The sequence below is a fragment of the Thermobia domestica genome, chromosome 1 (genome assembly GCF_964235325.1).
Source record: "Thermobia domestica chromosome 1, izTheDome1.hap1.1, whole genome shotgun sequence".
Classification (NCBI taxonomy): domain Eukaryota; kingdom Metazoa; phylum Arthropoda; class Insecta; order Zygentoma; family Lepismatidae; genus Thermobia; species Thermobia domestica.
Genome location: NC_137454.1, coordinates 61,751,346 through 61,779,337, shown reverse-complemented (window position 1 = coordinate 61,779,337; position 27,992 = coordinate 61,751,346). Strand labels below are relative to the sequence as shown.

Sequence of the window (27,992 nt, the reverse complement as noted above, 5' to 3'; positions counted from 1 at the left end):
AGAGGCTTATTATTAATTACATATTTGCACGGTTCTAGAAGAAAGAATAGACACAGAAGGACTCTCAAACCCACCTTGAGAGCTTAAGCACCCACCACCCACCCACTGTGCTTTAGAAAGAATAAAAGGCTGAAATGGGAGTCAAGCTGACTTGGTTTACATGTGGCAGCAAGGACTGAAGTTTTCAGAAGAATAATAAGTAACAAGTTTCTGCCTTTTTTCATTTATAATATTTTTCTTAGAAAACTGAAAATGCAAAACATAAATCACACGAAAAAATGACTTTACCCCCCCCCCACTTGAAAAAAAGTAACTTTTTTTTTTTTTAAATACAAAAAAGTGACTTGCTATGAGCACTGCTGTAAACTATTTTGTTTCGCCCCGAACTCGTATCCATTTGCATCGTAGAATCCACATTTGAGCATCCAACATTACCAAGAACCTCTTAATTCTGTACAGATGAATGACACAAATAGAATGACACTCGAATCAGAAGATACTGATTTGTTTTATTCATTCACAAATGCACTAATTCTTCCTGATACTGAGATGAACGTGGTTATCTGCATACGCTTTCTATCTTTCATGTGACTTGTTACCGCCTCCCGTTTAAGGCGAACAGAAAACTTGTCACCTGCCACCTCTCGAATCCATGATAAACAATTATAAAACAACCAGGAAAGATTGAACGTGGTCTTGGAATACTTGGAAACTGACGCACAGGAACACTACATACAACAAATACCGAACACCACAACTACACACATTTTACACTTTTGATTCTGTCTCTGTAACTTGAACAGCCATGCTAAATCAGGAGTGGTACTTAAAAAATGCCCAATTCTTCAGAAAGCTGTTACTATGCACCTTTCCCCCTTCCGCTACTCGATCATCTTTCTATACACCGATATGATGGGTAAATAAAAGCCTGTTGTTGATGGTTGTATAAAATATTTTTCTTTGCCACGTAAGCCGATTCAATCCACTGCATGAAATCAACTTGTAGTTGCTACGTTCTTTTTCTTTTTCACACAGAGCCAGTTTTTCTGTTTAGTCTAGCTTAAGTATTGGTAAGATTCTAAGATAAGAAATGAAAATAAACACGTAAACAACGAAACACGAACTTAATAGTTTCACAATTCCCGAAGGCGCCTTACGGTTATTAACGGACAAAAGCTCGTTCGTAACATTTATACTTCTTATTAAATCAGCAGTTTAACGTCCCACAAACGAGATGGTAATTACGGAGTTAATAATGCAAGAACGAAAGAAATGCGAATAGGGGAGGAAATGGGACAACCCAAAGAAGACCCCACACATTCAATGTTTAATTAGCACAAAACCCATATCACGCAACCCGGTTTGAATGGAGGAACTTTGGCACCAGAAGTGAACGCTCTACCGACTACGCCACCGAATTTGTATTTTTCAGTTAGTATCAATATGATTTTAAAAAACACCCACCCGCATAACATCAGAAACCTGATCGATCCCTTGGATCAGATTCTTTCACTCAACGTAACACGTGATAATGAACCGTCAGCAAGAAAGAACTGTTTGCTTCCAAGTTCGAAAACCCAAGGATTTCGGCGAAAACAAGATATAGAAAAAACAACATATGAACAAGACAGAAATCCCATTTACAATTTCTTTTCTACAGTAAAGGAATGAAGATGTTAACATAGACACACGAACTATATATCATGAAACTCTGTTCCACAGTATACTGGAAACAAATTAATATCATTTTATGATAATTTGACTGTCTCTTTTTCGTTTCTTTCATTCCACTGCGAATTGCTAAATAAAGAAACCCTGTTTTGTTCCGTATTTTTGGAGAGGAGTGTTCCCAAAGGACTACGTACTCTTAACACCCAGAGTTTTTGTTACCCCTCTCAAAAGCTGCATTCCAGTTACAAAATATTTTTGAAACATCTTGCATGAAATAATCTTGTTTTACAAACCTTTGAACACTTCGTATTGGAATTAAGTAAGCATACAAAAATCTGACTCAAGGAAAGAATGATTAAAGAGAGAGAGAATGAAACTTTACTTGAAGTCATACCATAAATATTATTCGCAAACTGCTGCATCATTTTTAATGTTAGAATAATTTTAAAATGTGAAAAACAATACTGTTTAACTTATAAGACATATCATCATTAATAAATCATTAAAAATGTATAATTATTGATGGAGAATGATTAAATTACGTACCTACGAATGTATAACAATTATTAAATATTGCATTATGAGCAGAAAGTTTAAAGTACACTTTGGTATCTATAGACGTATTCATGTTTACAGAGACCATGAGTTCGATGAAATCAGTATGGCTATCCGCTGAGTTTTGCTTCTATGCAAACGCTGATGTATAACTTTATCAGTGAATTTCGTAAACTCATCAGCACTTCAGAAGTAAACTTCTTTGCTAATTAAAATACATTACAATGAAAATACACAAGCTAAAATGAGAGCCACTGAGTTCTAAAATTCTTTCATTTGTGTTATTAGCTACCTTCACTTAAACAGGACAAGACACTCCGAGAACATCAAAATTATGGGAAAAGATTGGAAATATGTGTCGAAAATGAATTTACTATTGGATCGTTAATCCAACTGCATTCTGTGAATGATTCACCAATATAATATTCTATTGCACAAGTGAAACCAAAAGAATGCGCACAACTATAGAAAGTAAGCTTGTTCCATATCGTCAGTGTAAAACACAAATAAGTCTCTAAGTTTGAAGTTGCAAAATCAAAAACAAGCCTGAAATAATCTTAAAATTTTAATTTCAAATGTCTGTAAAATCTCACTCTTAACGAATCGAAATTCCCTGACTCTTAGCAGAATTCCTTGATTGTTTCCAGTCTTTTCAAATTCCCTGACTTTTACCGGTTTTCCAGGTTTGTCGCCATACTCAGGACGTCGAAGCATTTTTGATGAAATAGTGGAGCGCGTGTGAGGTGAACCACATTATTGCATAGATGTGTGTAGTGTAACGAAAGAAGTCACACTGAACATTTGTAACAGTATGTGTGAAACTTAGGACAGATTCTGCATTTTCATGTACCAATCGCTATTGTACGTGCTGTACACATTTTAATATAGCCCCTTCAAACCCGATGAATCATATATAATCACGCGTACATTTCTCACCACTAATTATCCTTCTCATTCAGATACTCTTACCAACCAACCCATCTCATTAGTTTTACTTCCCTCCACGAATGTCTCCTTTGCAACTTAACAACCCAACCATGTGACTTTCAATGTCGATGTGGCGCCTTGGATGCGTCACACCTACTTCTTTCTTCTCTAATTTTACATTCTTCCTATCTCTTCCCCTCCTTATGTGATGAAACATTTAGAGAAAGCTCTTATAGTATGCATAATTTTGTATTATGCAATAATGTTTTTACTATTTTCAGGGAAGTACTCTGTTTCATATGCCCGCTTCCAATTTCCCTTGTTCCAACTATACATATGCAAACAGCACATATCCGCAATACATAAATAAAGATTATTTTGTAATTCGGCCAACTAATTTTTTCTCTCTTTTGACCCTCAGATGTAAGTCTCTATAAAAAGATTCAGAAAGGACGAGTGGTCGTCTGTATGATAATTACTGGACATTATATATAATCTACACGATTCCATTTTCGCGTATCTTGATCATTTTTTTCTCAAACAAATTTTTCCAAATTTAACTGCATCTATAAAACGCTATTCTAGTCACATTTACATAAAGCATATTCAAATTACTTAACGCGTTGTTGCATTATACTTACAGCATTATCTGGATGGAAGATATAGGAAGCAGGAGAATTGTCAACTATCACTACTTTATGAAGTTCTCGACCCAATTTATTCAGGTCCTTCACGTAGTTTCCCCGATGAAACACACATGACTCACGAAACAGACGAGCTCGGAAAACGTCCCACCTATCTAATAGATCTGCCACTGGGTCAGCATACTGCAACAAGAAATAAAACAATTATTGAACCACGCTCTATTAACGACAAAAGTACAATTTCACAGGATAAGATTAATTATATTCAATGATTTTAGCAGCTAATTAAATTCTATAGTCAGATTTCACAAAGGCAAGGAAAGTATATTTAGAAGAGATATATTAGGTTTTATCAAAAAGAAGAAAATACCATTTAAAGCTCTGTCCGCATCACCACTTAAAGCTCTTTCCGCACCTTTTTTGTTTTTAACCTCATCTGCTTTCAATGTTAATTTTTGAGCTGTCAGGCATTCAAGCATAGCTGTGACTTAGAATAATGTTCCGTCAAATACCGAAAGACTGCCGCTACTAATTACAAACAACGCCATCTTTTATATTCTTTTCTTTTTCTGTTTATATATTATGATGAAAGATAAAAAGAGAGATTTTGTCAGCTAGCGTATTTATACAGAAAGATCTTCCTTAAGATTCATTTGCGAAATACTGTAATACAAGTACTGTACTACTACTGCTGTAAATCAAGCGACAGTAATACTGGTGCAAGTAATACTGTAAAGGGCTGTTATACAGTCCTTGCTATAAAACAAATGTTTGTAACTTTTTTTAAATAATATGTTGCAGTGAAATAAATTTTAAATTGTGAAATTAATCTGCAAATTTTTGGTTGGCAACACTATCACACTGATGAAGTTTGCAACACTGGTGTTAACAAAGGTAAAGAAAATGGCGATGGTACAAGAAAAATAACAGTCTGTGTGTTTTGGTATGCAGAACTGAAATCAGATGTGTTAGTGCAGCGAAACTTCAGACGAATGTACAAAAAAAGTAGCCTACCTCCTGATGTCAGGAGTATAAAGAGATGGCACAGCAAGTATCTGGCTACCGCGAGTGTTTTATATGCAAAGAAGTGGTCGGCCGCCAGTGAGCTCAAACACGGTGCGAAGGGTTGCCGACAGCCTCGAGAGAAGTCCAAGAAAATCGATTCCGCGCCGTCCGCTGGAGTTTGGAATCCCTCGGTCAACACCGCGCAAGATAATGCGTAAACATTTGAAAGCCAAACTGTACAAGATTAAATTTGTGCATGAACTGACAGAAGATGATCACGATACGAGATTGAAGTTCTGTGAACTGATGCTGATACGACTGGTTGATGACAGGAAACTTCTGCAGTTACTCATGTTGTCAAATGAGATAACTTTCCATGTTTCAGGGAGGGTAACAGGCATAACTGTCTTGTTTGGGGAACTGAAAAACCCTTATGAATACGAAACGCACGAAAGAGACAGCCCGTTTTTCTTCAACGAAAATAGTCACAGGGGAGACATACCTTCAAATGCTTACAAATTTCCTGATGCCCAAACTGGTTAGGTTGTGAATTAAAGATCGCATCCACTACCAGCAAGACGGAGCCCCCATTCCCCCAACATTTTGCACAAGTCGTCAAGGCGTTCCTTGACCGTGAGCTACCTGACAGGTAGATTGGGCCTCTTGGTTAGTGTTCGATCGGTAATCGCAAATATTCAAATAAACTTGAATGAAATGAATAATACTAAGGAACATTTTTAAAAAGAATAGATTGTTGTTTCATAAATTAATAGAAACAAGCTTTAAAAAAAAAAAAAAAAAAAACTGCTGTCTAGGGTACTTGAACTGATGATCATAGAAAACGGGAAACAACTAGAAGTTGCATGCTAAGCAACTACTCTACGAAGGTGAGTTAAGTTCCTCTACTTGGTAAACGTAAATTTGCAAATCACTAACGCAAAATGCCTGATCACTTCATATCTCTTATGGCTTATTATTATTATTTAGTCTTTTGTTTTCGTGTAAAATGATTAATATCTATGCATATTAGGACTGTGCTATATGTATAATAACTAACAGGATGAGCGATTTACGTTGTACTTCTAATAAAGTATAAAATTCCCTCTCTCTGTGTAAATTCCGCTGCGTGTCTGTCATGTTTACGGAAAACAAACTTAGAATTTGACGATGAAAGTTCCAGAGATTTTTTTTTTAAATATGAATTTTCTTCTGCGCATGTTCAAGAAGGCATACGAAAGTTTCTCTCGTAAGAAAGAGAGTTACTTCTATTTATTTATTTATTTTCTAAAGACAAGTGATAGGACCCTACTATCGTGTCTAAGATAATTTCATAGCAGAAAACTTCTGAACATGAGAGTACCTTAGCCTTCGACTCTGAATACTACACACTAAAATCGTACCCTGTTCTATTTTCAAATAATTAAATTGAAATAAGCCAGTTTTTAAGTTGCAATTAAATCCAAACTGCATGCACGCTAGCGCTATTTATTGGTGTCAGGCAGGCAGCGCTTGTAAAGATACCTATTATGGCAACTTTGAATTATTAGGAGCGTTACACAGACTGAGACGTTACTTACAATACAGATTAATTTGATTTGGTTGGTTGGTTCGAGTTCCTTTTCACCAACGAGGCTACTTAAGACGTGGACCTCCAGTTTAAGGTAAATCCGAACTAACGTAATGTGTTGAAAACTCAAGGTTCTACCACAAGGAATCGAACCCGGGGCTTCGACCACCAAAGGCGCGCATGCTAGCCACTAGACCAGCTGGGTGAGCTTCAAATTGATTTGATACTAGTCGTGACGACATTTGTAGAGAAGTACCATGCACTTTTCACTATTAAATCTACACTTTATTTTGCTGCCAACTTTCTTATTTATTTCAATAATAATAATAATAAATAAAATTACATAATAAACTGACATTACTTTTACGTCATTAATATCGAGCATGAAGTTTTGGCTACTAACTATGTGCTTAGTTTTATTTGCATTTTCTTCGAGACAAATTGCCTTACATACCGTTCGAAAGATATTCACGTTATCTCTCATTGGTCCATAATCAAATTTTTTGTCGTATTCAACCTATTCAATACCAAGCTTCTGTTGCTATTTTTAATTTTCCTAACTGCATTTATGAAGCGAAGTTAGTGTTCCCCTATCTCAGACTGTACGTTTCAAAAGAAGAATCCGACAGGTTTCTTCCTATTCACGCCTATTTACTTGCTTCATTAACATACGATTTCACCAAGACATCAATCTCCTTGGGACTTCTCCCTAGACTTACATAATCTATGTCTTTAAACGAAACTTTTTTGTTTGTTTGTTTAAAAAGCGTATCAGTGGTTTATGATTGTAGCACTACATTCCTACTTTTTCGCTAATACCTACCTGATATAGAATATTGGTCCAGTGTTAATCTATTACGACTAAAGCCATGTTTATGACCTCTACAATCATTTCATCTATTTGGTCTAGGAATTAATTCGTGCGGTTGGTACGCACACATTGAAGCTGTAGTACAAACACAAAATACATAAATACCTTAAGAAAAATATTGTCCATCGCTAGCCACCACTTTCGCCCATCTGTCAGGCAATGTACGGATTCCGTGGCGAAAGAAGTCCTCATCCTTGGAAGCGATCCAGTCAGAGACCCATGTTTCGATATCTTCTGAAGAAGTAAACCGCTGTCCAATCAAATCGTTGTTCATGCAATCGAACAAGTAGTAGTCCGAAGGAGCAACGTCTGGTGAATACGGCGGGTGGGGTAAAACTTCCCATCCGACATTTTCTAAATAGGTTTTGACCGGTTTTGCGACATGTGGGCGAGCGTTATCATGTTGAACAATAAGTTTATCATGTCTGTTCTCCCATTCTGGTCGTGTTCTGGCCAGAGCTTGCTTCAAACGCATTAATTGTCGTCGATAACGTTCTCCATTCATAGTTTCACCCGGTTGCAGCAGCTCATAGTACACCACACCTTTCATATCCCACCATATGCACAGCATAACCTTTGCACAGTGAATATCTCGTTTTGGTTGTGATGGACCTGGTTCACCTGGTTTCACCCAGGCCTTTTTTCGTTTAGGGTTCTCGTAATGGATCCACTTCTCATCACCCGTAATAATTCGATGCAGAAACCCCTTTCTGCTCTGTCGTTGAAGCAGCAATTCGCAAATGGTTTTTCGTCTTTCAACGTCTCTGTCTTTCAAGCGTTTGGAGACTGTTGTTTGATCAACGCCTAATGCTGCTGCAAGTTGTTCCTGCGTTTGACACGAATCCTGCTCGAGCAATGCTGTCAATTCTTCGTCTTGAAATTTTTTTGGCTGCCCAGCTCGCTCTTGGTCTGCCAAGCCGAAATCACCACTTCTAAACCGTGCAAACCACTTCTGACACGTTCGCTCAGCTAGAGCATGGTCACCATACACTTCCACCAAAATACGATGACTTTCAGTAGCACTTTTCTGCATGTTAAAGTAATGCAGCAGGACACCCCACAAAAACACTTTATCAGGCACAAATTGCGTCATGTTCATTTAACTACAAACTGGTGTTGTTGACGCTTTAATCCACTGCCCTATACTACGAACGATACGCGATGACAGGGGTTTGCAACACATGTGTGGATACACGGAACTGTGGGACGCTCCGTTCGTTGCGCCATCTCTTGTCCACCCGCACGAATTAATTCCTAGACCAAATACATACGGGGTTAACTGTAATACATAAATGACGGACAAGATTGCATGTTGGTATCGCTTTCATAAATTCCAGATTGTTGATAAATAAATAGCCGAAATGCACAATGCCCACATTCAACCGCACTTACTCAGAATGCACTGAAGGAATTAAAACTATTCTTCACTTAGTGCCTGGAACTCTCGCATCTTATACAGGCTTCGCGCATTCCAAGTTTCTAACCTAATTTCTTCTCTATTTTGTTGAGCTCCCTTGTGGCTACATGGATAGCGTACGTGCCTTTGGTGTGCGAGACCCGGTTTCGATTTCTGACGGGAGGTCATGTGGTTCGCATCTCACGTTAAGGTGTAGGCCAACGCCTTTAGCCTCGCTCCTGAACGGGACGCTGAACTCAAATCTAACTAACTTACATACTTTCCTATTTTGTTCTTGCGCTCTCTTGTAGTAGTTTGTCCACGGAGATCCAACGGAGTACTATTTTACTTTCGGAATATTTTATCACAGAAAGATACAGAAGGTTATTCGCTTTATATTCGACCATTTTAGACGGGTACTCACCTTTAGAGGTACCGCGCCACCACCACCGATCATGTTCTATTAGACATCTAGCATTATGGACTATCACACGGCATTGCAGTTTCCATTGCAGCAAGCTCCGGCGCAGGTCAGGCATGGGAATTCTGTCCCATTCCTCCCTGCAAGCTTTCCATAGACTATCCAGGGTGAGCGGGCAGCGATGCTAAAGATGTCGTTTCAACAGTCCAAACGTGCCGAACTCCATTGAACTGGCTTCTCACAGGAATGTCTTCAAACGGAATGACACGAATTCCTAATTCGTCTATTTCCTAATAAAAAACGTAGCGATGTTCTGGTAGTATGACCCGAAACCCTGTCCATATGGATCATTACTTGGTTCGCGTCCATTCCATATAATTGTGGGATATCTCTCCAATAGATAGGTGCCAGAATAGATTCTTGGAAGTATCTTACATTCACTTTTGTCCACCGTGCGTATCAGCAATTTACCCTCATATTCGAATTCCGTAACGATCGTAAAGATACGGCGAAAGCTATCACTGCACTGACGAACATAGTTGCTGCGCCCATTGCCAGCAATGTCACGATATGTGATCACCCGAATGTGACTACTAGCAGTGAGATGGACGTATGATTCATCCATTGTGACAACTTTCTTGCATTTGGCAATGTGACGCGGTAACACGTGGTGTACACGAGCCTTCCGCACACACTTCAACCTGAGGCGTTTACGAACTGTTTTGTTCACAGTTGACGATGCGAGATCGAATCTATGGCCCATAATCACGTTGCATCGGGGGACTTATTGGCACGCCAATCGACGGATTCCCTTTAGCACTACTGGTGTCACTTGGCTTGCAGCCCTTCTTCTGGTAGTTTTCGTAGGTGAATTGTTTTACAAGGGGAGCCTGTTGTGTGTAATGGGCCACAATAGCTTTTGCAGTAGTCACCCTGGGTGTTAACCCATTCTCTCTGCAGTTTCACATACGTACGTAAACTTAGCATGGAAAAGGGACACTACATAACCCTCCCAATACCTATTGATCTTCGGCGCCATTTGACAACATTCACGCACCTACAAGGTCAGACACAAGATTGTTCCCGCCAGCAAACCTATAGTTTCACCATGATTCGCCAAATAGCAGCACCGAAGCGAAAATGGTCGAATATACAGCGAAAACCTTCTGCATACAGAATCCACGCTGTTTCTTCGTAATTTCCTTTTAGCAGAATTAGTTTCTTAATCCTACCCTCAATTCCTAACCTAAATGGAGTTCCCCAACTGCATCGATCAGTGAGTTCATCCTTCGCAGCCGAGAAAATTCATAAATCACGTCTACAGGTTTAACCCACATTGGTAAGCCAGCAAGATCCTGGTGTGCTTATGTATCCCTGGAACGGGAATGATATCGAAAAAAAGAAAACCCTCTGGAAAATGTTTTATTTTCTTAAAAATGGATTTTCCCTATCATTGTGAACACAGACCACGTGACTTTAAATTAAAAAAATTCACATTATACTGAAGTAACATACCGTTTTCATTAAGATATTGGCACAAAGAGAAAAAATCAATTTTCACCTTGATTTAAGGAAACACGAATAAGTCTAAACTACATGTAACACTGAGATTAATTTACAGGAGCAGGGTATTTGTCTCTATTTAAATGTATTGTACAACAACTATTGTCCTTGGATGTTAATTTTGGTCTGTTTTCAGGTCATTGATCCATAATGGTCCGTCGTGGCCTCCCAACAAAACTGGAAGCATATTTCAACAATGAGCACAACGGCTACTCTGACATTTCAGGAAAGCTGAGACACCAACTCCGAAGATTATCCTGCCTACTGTTACTACCTTCCATTAGGTAACATCTATGTGAAAGTAATCTCAGGATGACCATGTTATAACAACGATCATGAAACAGTTCGAGATGTTCTCAACCTGGTGATCAAACCAGTGATGCAATATTCAAAGCACTGTTACAAACTTCTGTATCTTCATAAAATACGAATGTTCCTATTTTACTTAATGCGTTTAAAATATGTCTCCTTATTATGGGACATCCTGTATCGTTGCAAATCCAAAAACACATCAGAAAAGAAGGTTTTACAACTGAATCACTACAGCCGCTGATGTAATTTTCTTAAATTGAAGAACGATATGTACTTTGCTCATACCACTATCCAAATTAATTATGAATAAAGCAAGTTCCAAATAATTTGTGCAATTAAATAGAACTATATCTCCTTTCATGGTTCTTAGGAAAAAACTTTTACCTAACATATTTAGTTAATATATTCTACACTAAATCATATTTTTTACAGTTAAGATATGAAGTTACGATCCATCTAATATTACAAAAACAGTAATTAGCATCAAGAGTATCCATTTTCAGAATTAAAAATATACATTTAGTAAACAAACTCACCTTTGCTAGGCTTGCTGTAAAAAGAACGCATTCGTACAGCTCCCCCATCTTCTGCAGGAACTCATCTACGTATGGCCTTTTTAATACATACACTTGATGTAAAGTGCCGTCAATTTCAACAGGGACAATAAAGTCAGCATTATTAATAGGCTGTAGAAAGACAACATAAAATATTAATAAAACATCTTTTAAAAGACTTCTTCAAATTTTGTAATTTTCTTTCTGAGATATAACAAACTAAACTTCTTAGCGTGACAGTCCAGCAAGCGGTATGACCGACCAAGTGGTGAATGTTCTACTAGATGGATCACGATCCTGACACAATGTTTCTTTACTTCAAACTCAAATGCTCCGCCCAAAATTAAAATCGTGAATACGCAGTAACCATTTGGATACATGAATACACATTTAATTTTAAAATATTATGTATTAAACAAGGTAAAATATTGTGTACTATACGAAATATAACGAAATCAAGATCTTAAACATAGCGGAATTCATAGTGCAAGGTTAGAGTTAATTTTCTATAGAAGGTTTGTCCAGGTCACGGTAGGATTTAAATCCCATTTTGCATCTTCCAGTGGGTAGACAGCTTTGCCTTGCCATGATGTCTCATTCATTGAGTGGAACTACGCTCACTACGCTTGTTTAAAAGACGGGTGTCAATACATCTTAATAACACCTTAATGTATTTTGCAGTATTGGTGCGCCCATTGCAACAACAAATAATTATAACCAGTTTTTCAAACGTATTGCACATCACGACACTTCCGACGTCATATTTTACTGCAGAATGATAAGGCTACTGTAGTCGTGGTCTATGTATCGCTGCCACGCCTATGGTACACTGCTGTCCGAGAATAAGAAAATTGGCTCTCGTCGGATAATGCAAAGTGGATCCATGTGTTATCGCTTATTGGTTGATTTGGAGTTTAGAGTTCCGTTCATCACTGAGTCTGTACAGACCTACAGATAAACGTGGGATTCAGACCATAAGAGCTCCCACCAGGAAATCAACCTGGGTCTCTGTTGTCACTTATTGCACGAACATTGCGGTGGTCCAACTGTCTCAGTGTTACTCGTGGATTTCTAAGCAAAGGTTTTTCTTTAGAGACGCATCGATACATTCCCGCACTGTGCAAATACTACTGAAAGTCCATATTGATCAGTCAACTTGACTATGATGTCACTGGTAGATTTGGAGGGGTGCGTTCTTAAACTCAGCACCTTTCAGGCATGGCATCTGTTCTGCTCGACCCGATTTGGGGTCAACATATGTCTTCCCATTCCATTTGAACTGAAACTTCTGTTACATTCTCAATGCCGCATAAATGATCTTGGGTAAACTCCACCTGCTCCTTACAGTCATGCGAACACACCATAGTGCTATTTGTACTGCACGCTCACACCACCATTTACGATATACCCGTCGGCCCTTTGCATTCGCTCGGTACTTCCATAAAATCGTACTATCCTGTTGGTGTCTACTTCGTCAGGTAATATATACATATATATTGCATTTTGTTTCACCTTTAACTAACTAATGATCTTATTTATGAGAACTCTATGAGAAAGTCTCCCATCATCAGATTTTACAAATCTCTGCTTTAAATGAGATGAGACAATCACCAGACAAACAAGAATTCTATTATTTAAATGTTAAAAATCAGTGGCATAAAAATAAAATAACGGTCTTACATCAATCCTCAGTAGATGACATGAAACAAAGGGGGAGGGGGGAAGAAGTATTAAAATCAAATGTTAAAAAAAAAAAAAACTAAAATGTCCTACTTTCTGACAAACACGGAAGGCGTATTTTCCAAATGTTTCATACATACCTTGAATGAGCTATGCACCAGAGTTTCGTCAAGATCTATAACCATGCACTTTTTGTGCATATCTTGGTGCCTCACCGAGGGAAGCAAGAACCGTGGAACTCCTGGAGGGACTGCAGGTGAGCATCGTCCTTCATTTCCTGGACAAGTTTTAGAATCTTTCGAGGCCGCTTCGCCTCGAAAACAACAGAGTAAAGATCGCAAAAGACTACGGCGAGGTTTCTTCCCCTGCTGGCCTGCAATTAAGTGTTAAAAGTTCGTTACATGAGAAAAAGAGGACACTACATTGTAATTTCCATGTTTTGTAATAAAAGAACCCTATATAAACAAACCTAATAGTTCGTTGAACATAAATAAAACTAGTACGATTCACTATACACTAGAGAATGAATCATCGTAACTTTCATATTCCGTATCAATTTCTATTCTTGGAGCCTGTAATGGAATAAGTATTACGCAAAGTTCGAAGGGATTCTAATAACACAGTTAAGCAGTTGATGTAATAGTATCATCGGAGATAAATATAAAGATGAAAAGGAAGTTATACACTGATGAAAATATATGCTCAAAAATGAGAATGAATGAACAACAGCGGATACCGCAACAGATACTAAGGGGAAGTAGTTCTTAAGTCAGCACGAAGCAGGGTGGCAAAAAAAAGTTAAAAAGTATTTTTTTTTGTTTAAACCATTTTCTATTTTTTCTTTTCTTCTTTTTGTTTGTTTGTTTAAATAGATTCGCTTTGTTTATTTAGATTACACATAGATAGAAGTAAGTCTGTTTAACCTTCGTCCGCATGGAACAACGGAGTTATGAAGGACGGAAACTACAGCTTAAAATGGGACTCGAATATGGGAAAAATGGGAGTACCCAGAGAAAACCCAAGGGCATGATGATGTCCCACAAACTTGACAACAAGATGGTTAATCTTCATAACAATCTTAAAGAGCATTCTTTTCAGGTACACCACACAATTTTTATGGAGCTCTAACATTTTTTCCTTTCCTTTAAGGTCTAAAAAAAGCCATGCATTGACTTATCAAGTATCACTTTGTATACAAAACAAACAAAGAAAAAAGGAAATTTATGGAACCACTAGACAAAATTAGGGGAAGAGGCCGCCTCCTAGGACACTATAAAGAATTTGTGTTCCAATATCATACCGACGATGCATCCGGGAGTAGAAGGCCGTGCTAATTGACAACGCTAGAGACGTTTTGGTTCATAATGATTATAACTGATCAGCGCATTCGGCTAAGATTGTTGAAACAATGTACAGTCATGAATTTAATTAGAGGTAACAGTTTTTATTTCTTATGGCTCCAACCTTTATTTATTTACACCCTCCATTCCAAAAGAAACCGAACTTTTAAAAACAAATAGTACCACTAGTGCCATCTGTTGTAATATTTTACCGGTAGATGGCGTAGTCCCTCATTGACAACTGGTATAAATGTCATGACATTTGGATGCACGGCAACAAAGTTATTGCGTTTCAACTGTCAGTGTGTTGTGTACATCGGTCGGAAAATGAGTTTCAAACAACGAGCTGCAATTGAGTTTTGTGTTAAACTGGGTAAAACTTTTAGTGAAACGCACCAAATGCTACAAAATGCATATGGTGATGAGTGTCTATCCCGTACGCAAGTTTACGAGTGGTTCAGGCGATTCAAATCGGGTAGAGAGACGCTGGATGATGACGAAAGATCAGGCCGTCCCAGAACCGGATTATCGGAAGAAAACATCGAAAAAGTGCGTGAATTCATCAAACATAACATAACTTGGGCGTCATGAAGCGTTTGCTGGCAAGAATTCGTCGTATTCGGCCCGAATATCGCGAAATCGGCAGTTGGACTCTTTTGGACGATAATGCACCATCACATCGTTCGCGACTTGTAACTGAATTTTTGGTCAAAAATCACATTATTCGATTGCATCATCCGCCCTATTCACCAGATCTCGCATCGTGCGATTTCTATCTGTTCCCGAAACTGCATTTGGCGATGAAAGGAAAGTGGCACGCATCGATTGATGCCACTGAGAAGGCGACGACCGCCGTCCTAAAGACCATTCCAATAAAGGACATGGAGAAGTCGTTTGACAACTTGTTGGAGCGTGCAAATATGTGTATCGATGCAGAAGGGGAATACATTGATTAATAAAAATGATTTGTTCCAAAATGTACATTGCTTTTTTGTTTTTTTAAAACGTTCGGTTTCTTTTGGAATGGAGGGTGTATGTTCGTGGCTGTACATAATCAGGGATCCAGACAGTGAGTTGGAGTTCTTACTCATCAACATTTAGGCATGCAACATTCAGCCAATGGGTGCTTCAACATTTGAGCGCAGATCAGAAATAGCATCTTAAGGAGAGTTCAAAAGCGAAGTTGCGTCATTTTCAGCGTTGCGCCATTCAGGTTCATAAAAACCCAAAAAACTCGAAATACAGAAGTCTGAGGGAAAGGTATTGCAACAGCGTTTTGAGACAAATATAATGTGCTGTTAATTGACTACCTGCACAAGGGCAAGACAATTACTGCAGATTACAATTACAGCGTTTTGTACAAACTGAATAATATTTTGAAGAAGAAAAGATGTGGGAAGCTTCGAAAAGTTTTGTTTCTCAGGATAACGCTCCCGTCCACAAAGCTCACAAAACTCTTGATGTTCTGAGGAACATAATTTTAATGTATTGACCATACATTCTACTTACCACATTTATTCCCAGTGACCATGGACTATTCGTAAATCTTAAAAGAACCTAATAAGAACCTGGGTCCTTTGATAACGAGGAAGTGATAATGGCCCCAGACATAAACAAATATCAATCTTCAGTTTTATTTGCAAGTATTAATGAAATTACGGAAACGCTGAGAGAAATGCACTGACCTTGGCTGGGGAATATGTGGAATAACCTGTTTTCACTGCTACTTGTCATTTCGTTGCTGGTGGGGCTAAGGATTTATCAGCACTAGAGATGCAAAAAAGCCGGCTTCTTTGGGGAAAAAAAAAGAGAATTCTGGCTTTTTTCATATTTATGAATTTTCTATTTAAATAGTTTTCTTATAGTATACTCTAAAGTTAAATAAGATTTCATGACCTAAATGCTATATTTCGCTCTGGAATTCACCATCATGATGGATGGAACACATGTTTTATGAATTAAAGTAAACATAAAGTACGTAGTATTTGAGAGCAACCGTAGAAGATATTTAACTTTATTTTAACTTCTGAGTTATCGACATTTTTTTCTTTTCTACATCATTTCTTTTTAGTCATCCGTGTTTCATTTCCTAGAGATTAGTAGGCCTACTCTAGCTTCTTGCACATAAGTTAAACTTTTGTTTTTCAATATATCCATTAGAGCGTACGTTTGTCAGTATATCTGTCAAAGCGTACTTCCACATTCTTGTTATACTGTAGCTGTGCAATGATTTATTAGCAATAATCTTCCGAATACAAACTTGAATATCATTTTATACAAATAATCAGTAGCGGATTCAGAAAAGTATTTTGGGAGGTGTTTCTCTGCTTAATGTTTGGTTTTTCTAAAATTTCCTAATTTTTATTTGGGAGTTTATGAGTACAAGCATAACTAATATTTCGTTTTGTTTGTATATTCAGCAATAACCTTCCGGATACAACCTTGAAGACCATTTTATACTGATACAGTGGCGGATTTAGAAAAGTATTTTGGGAGGGGTTTTTCTTATTAATGTTTAGTTTTTCTAAAAATTCCTAATTTTTACCTGAGAAGAGCTTGAAGTTTATGAGTAAAGGCATAACAAATATTTCGTTTGTTTTAGAAATTCTGTAATTTCGGGGTACAAGCTTCACCCGTAAAACATCCCCACCCTAACCTCCTTCACAAATCCGTCACTGCTGGTAATAACAGCGATTTAAAAACGGTAAGAAAGGAAATCGGTCAGAACTCACAGTACAGGCATTATCTCTACATTCACACATACAATTAAGAAAAACTTTTGTCAAAATGGTCGAATGCGGGGTTGAATCCTGGACTTCCCGACAGAAGCGCAAAAGCTAACCACTCACTCATGATTGTTGTGCATTTGTGCTTAATTTAAATATATTCTCTCTCTCTCTATGGCCTACGGAATTAGAAGGTTCAATGCCGCGTTCACAAAAGCTTTCCACTGACTTCAATCCTTAGCCAATTGGATCCAGTTTTTAATTTGTATCCGTATTTCAGCCAGATCCATTTTAATATTGTCCTCCCATCTGCGCCTAAGTCTCCCTAATGGACGTTTTCCGATTTCATTTCCAGTTAAAACTTTGAAAGCGTTCCTACCTTCTTCCATTCTGGCTGCATGACCTGCCCACCTGAGCCTCCTAGAGTTGATGACCGTAACGATGTTTGGTAAACCGTATAAATTATGCAGTTCTTCGTTATGAAGTTTTCCTCATTCCCGTTCCTCTTGGGTCCGAATATTCGTCTCAGGATTTTATTTTCAAATACTTTCAGTCTACGTTCTTCCCTCAAGCAACCATATTTCACAACCATAAAACACAACAGGAATGATTATCGTTTTGTATATTTTAAGCTTTAAATTCCTCGACAGAATTCGCGACGACAAAATACTTTGAACTGAATAATAACACGAATTTCCTGATTTCAGTCGACCTTTAATTTCTTTGTGGATATTATATGGTCTGGTGATACTGACCCCAGATATTTAAAAGTATCCACTTTGTCGAAAGTATTATTTGATATTTTAAAGCATTCATAATTTGCCATATTACGATCCCGGTGAACTTCCGTGTATTTAGTTTTCTTTGCATTTACTTCTAAACCAATGTCGCTGCAAGCGTTTAATAAGACCGCATTTCTTTTTATTGTTCTCGTATCATGCCCTATTAAATTCACATCATCAGCATACGCCGTAACCTGGTGAATACAATTCAGCTCTAGGGCCTGGTTGCTATCTTTAATTTTCCTTATAGCGTATTCCGGAACAAAGCTGAACAATAATGGCGATAACGCATCTCCTTGTTTCAGGCCATTCTCGACGTGGAAGCCCATGGACAAGAATTTTTCTGCTCGGACTTTACTTTGGGATTCATTTAAACACATTTTAATTAATCTAACTAGCTTTTTCGGTATTCCGAATTCTGTAAGAATGTTGCATAATATTTCCCTCCTATCCAAGTCGTAAGCCTTTTTAAAACCAAAAAACAGCTGATGTACTGGATAATATATTCCCATTTCTTTTCGAATATGTATCGAATAGTAAATATCTGGTCGATAGTTGATCGATTTCCCTAAGTCCACACTGATAATCTGCATATGGGATCAATCTTGTTAATAGAAGGTTAGGAGAAACGCCTCGATAATTATTACATTCAGTTTTGTCGCCTTTCTTGTGAATTGGAACAGTGATTGATTCTTTCCACTCTTCTTAAATGTATTCCATAGTTTTTTCTCTTATTTAAAAAAAAAAAAAAAAACACGTAATATGTTGAATTCTTGTCGTTAAAAATTCAGAAACCTTCAGGACTGGGTAAACCGTTATGGTGGTTATAAGTCTAGGAAACCGCACAGATTAACAGTCTATTACGCATATGATCCATTAATAGAAAATTTGGTACTTTCCCGATTCTGAACAAGCTTAAGAAACAGTCAGTGCATTATAGAATTCGGAATTTTACCGATTTTGCAGATTCCAAGCACCTGATAGGTGGTAACATTATTACGTATGTGATCAATGAATGAAAAATTTGTTCGAAATATTCATACAATGTATATGAAAGTTAAAACTTAAAAAATTTAAGACTGTACAGAACCACCCGAAACCAAGCTCTTGATGTGCAGCTTTTAAGATTATCATATAAATGTATTTCTCTCATGTTTTATTTTTTGTTTCAAAAAGAGGGTGTGTGATATTTTGAAGTAAAAATACTACATACAGTTTTGCTAGTTATTTGTGTATTTTTTTTTAAAAAAAGAAAGTACTTATTTTTGTGTATAAAAAGTTAAAAAATTACTATATATATATATATATATATATATATATATATATATATATATATATATATATATATATATATATATATATATATATTGGTTAGTCCTTCCGAATTCATAATGTAAATATGTTAAGAATTTAAAAGAAAAAATATTTTCGAAATTCATGGTTTATTTTAGAGGTTCTATATTATTATCTACATCAACCACTAATCAAATGAGTTCTTGTGCTGTAGAGAAGCGAAACAAAGTATGCTTTATCAATTTACAGCAAAATTTTGAAAAAAAGCCCAAAATTTCCCTAGGAAAAAAGGGAAGCAGAAAAAAGTTTTTTTCAAAAAAGCCGGTTTTTTCCGAGCCCTTGCATCTCGAATCAGCACCCCCCCCCCCTTTTTTTTATATATCCAAGTCACTTTTCACAATGGAATACAATATCGCCATAGCTACCTACAACATATCTCTACGTTATAGTTAAAAGTAATATTATGCATTAATGACAGTCGTTGTTTAGTTTCAATTCCAAACATTTTTAACGTTCTTGAGGGAAAATAACTTCTCTCTGTACTAAGTGTAATAAATGTAAAAATATTAGATGGATGATTATTACCAATGAACTACACTATAACATTTTTATATACCTATAAAAATGTCAAAATATATCAAAGGGTAAGTTCCAATTTCACGACGTTTTAGAACAATCGCGCTAAAATAATTATCGGTATGCTTTTACGAATATTTTAACCTTTGTTTAGCCATTTCAGAACATCGTGAAGTTCAACTATGCCTTTAGAATGATGAGTTTTGACATCTTTCACTTCAAAAATGGAAAGTCAAATACTCTTCAACAATTAATCATTCTTCGTCACATGTCTCCGCTGTTTTATATATTTAAAACAACAACAAAAATAATAACAGTAATTATTATTACATCTACATTCAAAGAAACAACACTAATCTTAGAAATTCTTAATGATATGTTTCCAAAACAAAATCTAAATGTTAGTATTCTCTTCTCAATATACTAAATAGTATCAAAGGACAGATAAGGTAGGAGTAGGTGAAAAGAACGAAATATGAATAAAATTTGCTTAGAACTAAGGCTGCTATGGTACCGTAATGCATACATGCTGTGATGTGGTTCTAAATCAACCTTCTTTATATTTTATCCATTCTTATCTTGCTGTCCTTTGATAATATTTTCCGTGTTAATTGAAATATGATTCTATTATATTTCATTTCGAAAGAATATCCGATCCGACATTCAAAATTATTACTAATGACTTCCACTACTCCTGTTTATCCTACTTGTTAAAAATTATAGTGCCTTACCTGGCGGTGGAAGTTCATTCTCTACTTGTGGTAGTTGAACTGAAAATAATAATACATGAACTTGAATAGGCAATTTATACTTATACAAAGAAATATTAAAAGTCCAACAATATTAAATCTGAAAACGAATGATGTTAATCAGCAATATCTACTATCATAAGTAAATTATAATTGTTTCTTATGGAGAGAAAAAAATCTATAATGTTTCCCTACACGGAATTAAAACAAGTCTTAATTACTTAAATATCTGACCCTGTCTATTAAAATTGTCTGATGTGACTGTAATTATAATTTCCACGAAAATTTAAGTTACTCTTTGTAAACGTATCCCTCCCTTGGCTCTTAAACCTCTAGCTAGGCTACGTCTCTCTCACCTTTAGTCTCACTATTGTTAGAAAAATAAACTAAATGAGCCCTTTACAAGAACATTCTTATTTTGTATGTCTAGATTTGGTAATTTAACTTACGACAGTTTCATTGTATTGTCACTTTCCTCAAATATCTAAAAAATGATGAACTGGACGCATAGTTCAAGTTCTCCTTTCCTGTGGAACTATTCTAGAAAAAAGTAGTTAGTTAAACCTTAACTCTCTGAACTGTAGAAACAACGCGTTTATTTCTTAATTCTTCCTGTGAGTAAAAGGGTAAAGAAAATCCACAAAATAGTTGATTCGATTTATATTACTACTAAAGACTAGTAATAATCACTATTAACCAAGGTTAACAAAAACCATGATTTTATTGAAAAAAAAATCTGGTTTAAACCAGGGTTTTTTGTTTTAAATAATTTGCTCTATGTATTCATATCATATATGAACAGAAATAAGTTTGCTTCAGCTTGGTGTTATTATGCAACAACCGGGTTATGCTGGAAGGGGTCACATAAGCTTAAAGCGGAATCCAAACCGCTTCTCGACTTACATCCGAGAGAAACTGTCCTCCATTTGAACTCGGAACCAGGACTAATTGGCCACAAATGCGATACGTCTGCCGACTTACTCACGAAGGACTCCTGATAAAAATACGTTGTACTGATCTTTACGTAGGCCTACTTGTTCATACAATTGTCAAGGGTCAATTCAGAAGAACAAAAAGATAAGCAGTTGCACAAGTGAAATCATTATGCAGAATTACATATAGACAGTTTCAAAATACTGCAGAGTACAGAAGAACTAATTTAGTCCAAGTTTTTTTACTACGACTTTTATTAGCCCTAGTTAAAGAAATACGAGTTAATTTGTATACCAGTAAGAAAAGTGAATAAAGATACGAATTATTTGAGTCGACTTTGGCTCTGACCCATTTATACATAAATAGATACCAAAGACTTCTGATTTCAATAAATGCCACTCGTGGGGTTTGTATTATGACACCCCCTCCCAAAAAAGAAGTACAGCATTTTGATGTATTTCATCAATAAGTAAACATTATTTAGAATTTTTCTTTGATTGCATTTGCATAACAATAACAACAAACTTTAAAAAAATCACAAAAGAAACATTCACAAACTTATAAAAAAAACAAACAAAAGTTGCTTTTGTAGTATAATCTTTTTGAGTAATGAATGGGGAATTTAGGTCTGAATATAATACGGGAGTGAAACGTGATAACCTACAAATGTGTGTTCATCAAGATTTTACGAACACTTTTCTTTTTTGGTTTACTTTATATATATATATATATATATATATATATATATATATATATATATATATATATATATATATAAAGCTGGTTTAAACCAGCCAACCTTGCTATTAACAGTACAAAACATGTATTTCCTCAAACGAAAACCACTGTTTTTACATTTCAGAGGATTAAGGTTTTCCGATAGTTCCAAAGGAAAGTAGCAATGTAACTATGGGTCCAGTTTAAGATGTTACTTAAAAAAAGTGACAGAGTACATTCAAACTAAGGTAAATCAGAAAAATTTGAAATACAGGGGAAGAACGTTCTTGTGTTAAGTTATGTATCACATAAGATCTATTCTTTACAGTCTAAGGCGCTAAGCAATTAACAAATAATAAATAAATAAATTTAAAAAATGCATGGAGCAAAACTTGAAATATAGGGGAAGAACGTTCTTGTGTTAACTTATGTATCACATAGCATCTATTCTTTGGTCTAAGGCGCTAAGCAATTAACAAATCATTACACCAAAAAACATGGAGTCAAGTCGATTACAAAGGGCTGGAACCACGGACTTATAATTTATAATTTTATTATAAGCCTCCAATTAAGTTGTCCATTTGCCCCTTTTCCACATATGGAGTTTTTCAACATCGCATTGACTAAACGCTGCTCTCTCTCTCTCTTAGTAGGTTGCGGTGAGTACCTTGGGCGAGAACTGAAAACTGTGTACAGCTGAGGGACGATCCTTTTCAACAACGACATATTTATGACTTTTGTGAGGCGGCTTTAGAGAGTTTGGATTTTGGAGAGTGCGTTCATTTTGTTTGCTGAAAGCAAAAGAAAGTGAGAACAACTTCGTTCTTCTTCACGTCATTTTTCTTTTTGTCATGTAAGCTATATACATTTGTAAGAAAGTAGAAATGGAAACAGTCTTTACTTGAATAAAGATATTCCTAATATAGGGAACCAAGACTACTACATTGGCTAGTAATTACATAGGAACAAGCACATGTTCAACTATATATTATATAGAGGGGCAGTGGTAGTAGTGGCTTAGTGGTAGTGCTTACCTTTGGTGCGTGAGATCCCTTGTTCGATACCCGACCAAGTAAGTTTGGAGTAGACAATATCGTGCTCGTGAGTTTTCTCGGGGTACTCCGGTTTCCTCCCATCTTTTCATTCCACTGATTCTCCTGTCATCATTCACTTGCTTTAACCATCGTCTCCCTTCGCCTAACAGACATAATCGTGGGACGTTAAACTCAAAGATTTCATTTCATTTTCATATATATATCATGGTGTAGTGGGCCCCGACTTCGTGTTCATGGACAACACAGCCAGTCCATACAGAACAACCAAAGGCGTGCGAATATCTACCGAATGGACTGGCCACCTGAGTCGCACTGAGCGTTGGATACCCTTGAACGATGGGTTGCACAACGGAATGCACCTTTGAACCTTCAGGACCTGAAAACTACTCTCAGGAGATGGGACAACATACTCCTGATAGTTACGAGCTCCTTCATGGACAGCATGACAAACAGATACCGGTATAATTCTCCTTCGACAACAATTTTCAATTCAATTTTATATTACCCATCCTACACTCTTATTACTTTTTACTCTTGTATATCACTTGTTTTCAAGCTCTCATTCTACATATTACTACGGTCTAGTTCTCAAAACAATACTCATGAAGTTACCACACATCGAACACAATAAATTCTATATCAGTTATAATCTCCCTTGATATTTATTTAGGTCCATGTTCCGTTAAGGGGGTCCAAAACTACCCTAACATAACCTACTCTAACCTAACCTAACCGAATCTAATCTAATCTAACCGAACCTAATCTAATCTAATCTAACCTAATATAACGTTGTTCTATGTAATCAAACGAAAATCAATAGAAAGAAGTGGAGAAATTGCAAATTTCGTGTGTAAGAAATTACTGGACCCCCTTAACGGAACATTAACCTTTATTTATTTATTCAGAGGTAGTTTTGGAACTGGTGGGGCCAAAATCATGTTTAAAAAAAATAGTTTACAAAAGAAATGAGTTGATCTTACGTAAAGGTAATTACTAAGTACGAACCTAACCTAACCTAGCTTAAACCATCTAAAATACAGTAACAAAGTAGGAACTTTAAGAAAAGAATTCTGCCCCCCAAAGTTCAAAGATTCTAACCTAACCTAAACCATCAAATAATACAGAAAACAGCAAGAAAGTACGAATTTTAAGCAAGGAATTCTCCCTCCCCCCAAATCCCAAAACATGTCATTTATTTATTCGCAGATCAAATTTCTGTGTATATAAAGTTCGTTTGTAACAAATTCCTATGTTCGCGCTCACAATTCCAATGATGCATTATACTGAGGATGGTAAGACAGAATATTTTAATTTCTACAAGTACAGCCTCTGAAACAACTGTCACTCATATTATTTTGTTGTATATACATGTATTCTATTCCTGAATACTTAACATCACTTTTAAATTCTACTTAAACCTAAAGCGATTTGGTGAAGCTGACTCTAAATACAATTTACAAACTGAGATATACAATCTAACGACTGACATCTTGAGTATCAATAAATTCATAAGAAAAAATACTGTGCAAATACGTTAAAAGATCACATAATTCAATGTAATTACTATTAATTATGCATTGCATTCTCTTGATTGTACCGATACTCCAATTAAAATTTACGGGTTACATCTCGAAAATCTACATTTACGTTTAGGAAAGTAGCCTCACAACTCTCCCGTCTAGTGTTACATAAACTCGGCCTAATTTTCATTTTCGTCAGCCATCTCTCTTAAGTTCCATTATTACATAACTCTTGATTTTCAAACAAATGATGATATTTTAATACACATTGATAAATCGACATGCATAGGCGAAGGCCTATTTCTCTCCTGTAATAGGTTTTGATTTCATCCGTACGGTTTACTGATCGACTTTTGGCCTCTGGCCTTAGTTCAGCATGTGTCGTGTTCGATGTAAACATTGCATTTAAGTATACTAAATAGTATCGTATTTAATTTAAACACAACGTTACGTACTATAACTTCTTTCATGGAGTCATATATGCTATTGTCGATACCATATTAAAATAAACAAAACAGAAATATGCGTAATCTATGCTATCAAGCAAACACCCTACTGAAGTTCAGTACACCTAAACAGGTGAAATAGCTTTAAACTTACCCTTTTCTGGTGAAAAGTTGTTTAGTTGGTCGTCATCGCGTGACACTTGAGTGATGATGGACGATGCGTCCATTTAGACATTTGTTTTTTATCGCGTTATACCCAATTTTGGAAATAATTATGTAAAACACCATAAAACCATAAACAGTTATCAAAATGGCAGACACCCATTTACTCCCGAACGAGTTGTTGTTATAGAAGATCTACTACGAGAGTCAATGCAACAGTCTTTTTAAAAAAAATATGAATGATATTGGAAATAAATGTCGTTAAATTAATATTTTTTAAAACTTTCTTTATTCAATAAAAATCAGAAACATTTTTAAAATGCAATATTGAATTTTTCGGTTAATTTAAGAGTATAAATTAGGGCATAATAATTATCTCGATATATCAATCAGGGAAACCGGTCAAATGATCAGCAAAACTGTGAACTGATTAAAAAAAAAACAGCGCTTCGTATGAATTTGCTCCTTACGATATGTCACACCTTCTGAATTATGAATTACATGGTTTCCTTAAAGATTTATCCTTCAATAGCAAATAACTAGTCCTTGTCTTATTATCTCAATGTATTTAATTAGCTCACTAACAGGGATTATACACAACAATGGTTCCCAAACTCGGTGCCACGAGAAAGATCAGCAAGATCTGGGAGGTTAAATGCTAAAATATACGAACGCACTGTGTCGCTCAGTGGCGTATCCAAAGGGGCGATCTCCCCCCACCCCCCAGAAGAGGAAACTTTCTTATTTTATATATAAATAAAACATATCCCAGAGTTTTGAGCTCTTAAAAGTAGCAGCATTACAACCCACCATTTCTCCCAGAAGTCCGTCCTGGACCCGCCTCTGGTAAGGATAAGCTAGCCACGGACCTCATTCAGTATCGTTTATTGTCAATGTAACACAATATATGCGTTTTAATTTGCGATAGTCGGTATAAAATTTATAACTGTTGATTATACGGATTTAGGTCCCAGATGTCTAAGAACTGTAAATATGGGTGATGCAGGGACGTATGCACGGGGTGGGTCCTGGGGGTCCGGACCTCCCCCGAAATCCGGACTTTTTTGTAAATTTAATTTAATTTTAGGGGCAATTTTACAATTTTTAATATAATTTTAGCCTGAAATTGTGTTTGGAGCTCCCCCGAAAAGCTTTGGACCCCTCCCGAAACAAATTCTTGCGTACGTCCCTGAGGTGATGCCCACTCAAGATTATGCCTTAAAATGTGTCGTTAATAAAACTTAATCTTTGATAAAATTTTAGTCTATAGGAAACTCTTATTTATAAATATATTTTGAGAATTTCTTAGTGAAAACGCATCTTGGTCAAGACTGCTTTTCTAATCTTGCAGAGGCGTGGGAGTCCCGGGTTCAATTCCCGGCGGGAGTTCATGTGGTTCGGATTCCACGTTAATCAGTAGGCCCACGTCTCATATAGCCTCGATGCTGAACGAGCCGTTAAACTCAAAATCAATCAATCAATCTAATCTTGCAGAAAATATGGAACAATTCATGCTGTCATCTTTGACTTAGGGAGATCGAAAACGTCTTGAGAAATCTTTATGAATAAGGTCAAAATGTCATTTTCATCAAGAATTTCTTACTGAAAACCTATATCTCCAAAATTTTGCCTGAGTGGGATTGTGAAACAGCAAGTCATTTCTGAAGATAGATCTTGGAAAAAATTTCATTAAGGTGCATCTACATAGGCCTAAGGGCCTTATTCCCTCTAGCCTTCACTAAAATTGCAACACAATGCAACACAAGATGTACAAAAATCAATTACAACCAAGGAAGTAACCAAGAGATTTCAAGGGAGTGCATATGCACTACCTAATCATGAACAAATGATAATCATAATATTTAAAATTAACCGTTAAAAATTTGCTTGTTTTCATATTGATTTCGTACAATTGGAATTGCTATCACACACACTTGCGGGCTTTTTTTTTTTTTAATTAACAGCTTTAAGAATAATCATTCCGTACGCATATTTGCGGATACCAAACGTTTCAGGTATCCTTTGATCTTATCGTCCGATACAGATAAGACATCAATACTCATGACATAGTACATATAGCAGAAAGTAAACGTCAGCTGCTGCCAGCCCTCGTAGCGAGCGTACTAGTGAGCGTGCTAGTAATGGAAGTCACTTTTGGCGTGGGTTCAAACTCTGACCAAGAAAAGTTTTATTTTATTTTATTTTTTTTATTTTTTGGCGGATATGGCGGACTTCCGCGCTTTTTTAAATATATAAACAAACTCGGCTTAATAACACTGATATCAGCGTTACCGATTGTTTTATGCTACGAAACATACATAAATTTAAAACAAAGTAAACCTATTGCACTGTAATAACAACGGTGCCGATATAGAAGTATAAGGAGCAAAGTATTATTATACCTAAAGTTGCCGGTAGTGGAAAACGTACCGTAATTATAACTAATGTTACCGTTAGTGGGAAACGTACCGTAACAAATGGAACTTTCAATTTAAAATGTTGCTGACAACTCGAAAAGAAAATTCAA

General features: G+C 36.3%; 1 protein-coding gene across 1 annotated transcript in view; it reads right to left on the bottom strand.

Moving 5' to 3' along the window:
* The window catches only part of hzg (CTD small phosphatase herzog), a 35,136-nt gene extending 9,466 nt beyond the window's left edge, over positions 1-25,670 (bottom strand). Inside the window, exons 1-5 of the mRNA XM_081757665.1 lie at positions 25,458-25,670; positions 20,615-20,653; positions 13,307-13,539; positions 11,469-11,618; positions 3,795-3,980 (exon numbers count right to left, since the gene is read on the bottom strand). Of these exons, the coding sequence (XP_081613791.1) occupies positions 3,795-3,980; positions 11,469-11,618; positions 13,307-13,539; positions 20,615-20,653; positions 25,458-25,530 (681 nt within the window). The 5' untranslated portion in view covers positions 25,531-25,670. The remainder of the gene's footprint in view (positions 1-3,794; positions 3,981-11,468; positions 11,619-13,306; positions 13,540-20,614; positions 20,654-25,457) is intronic.
* Between the last annotated feature and the right edge of the window lie 2,322 nt (positions 25,671-27,992).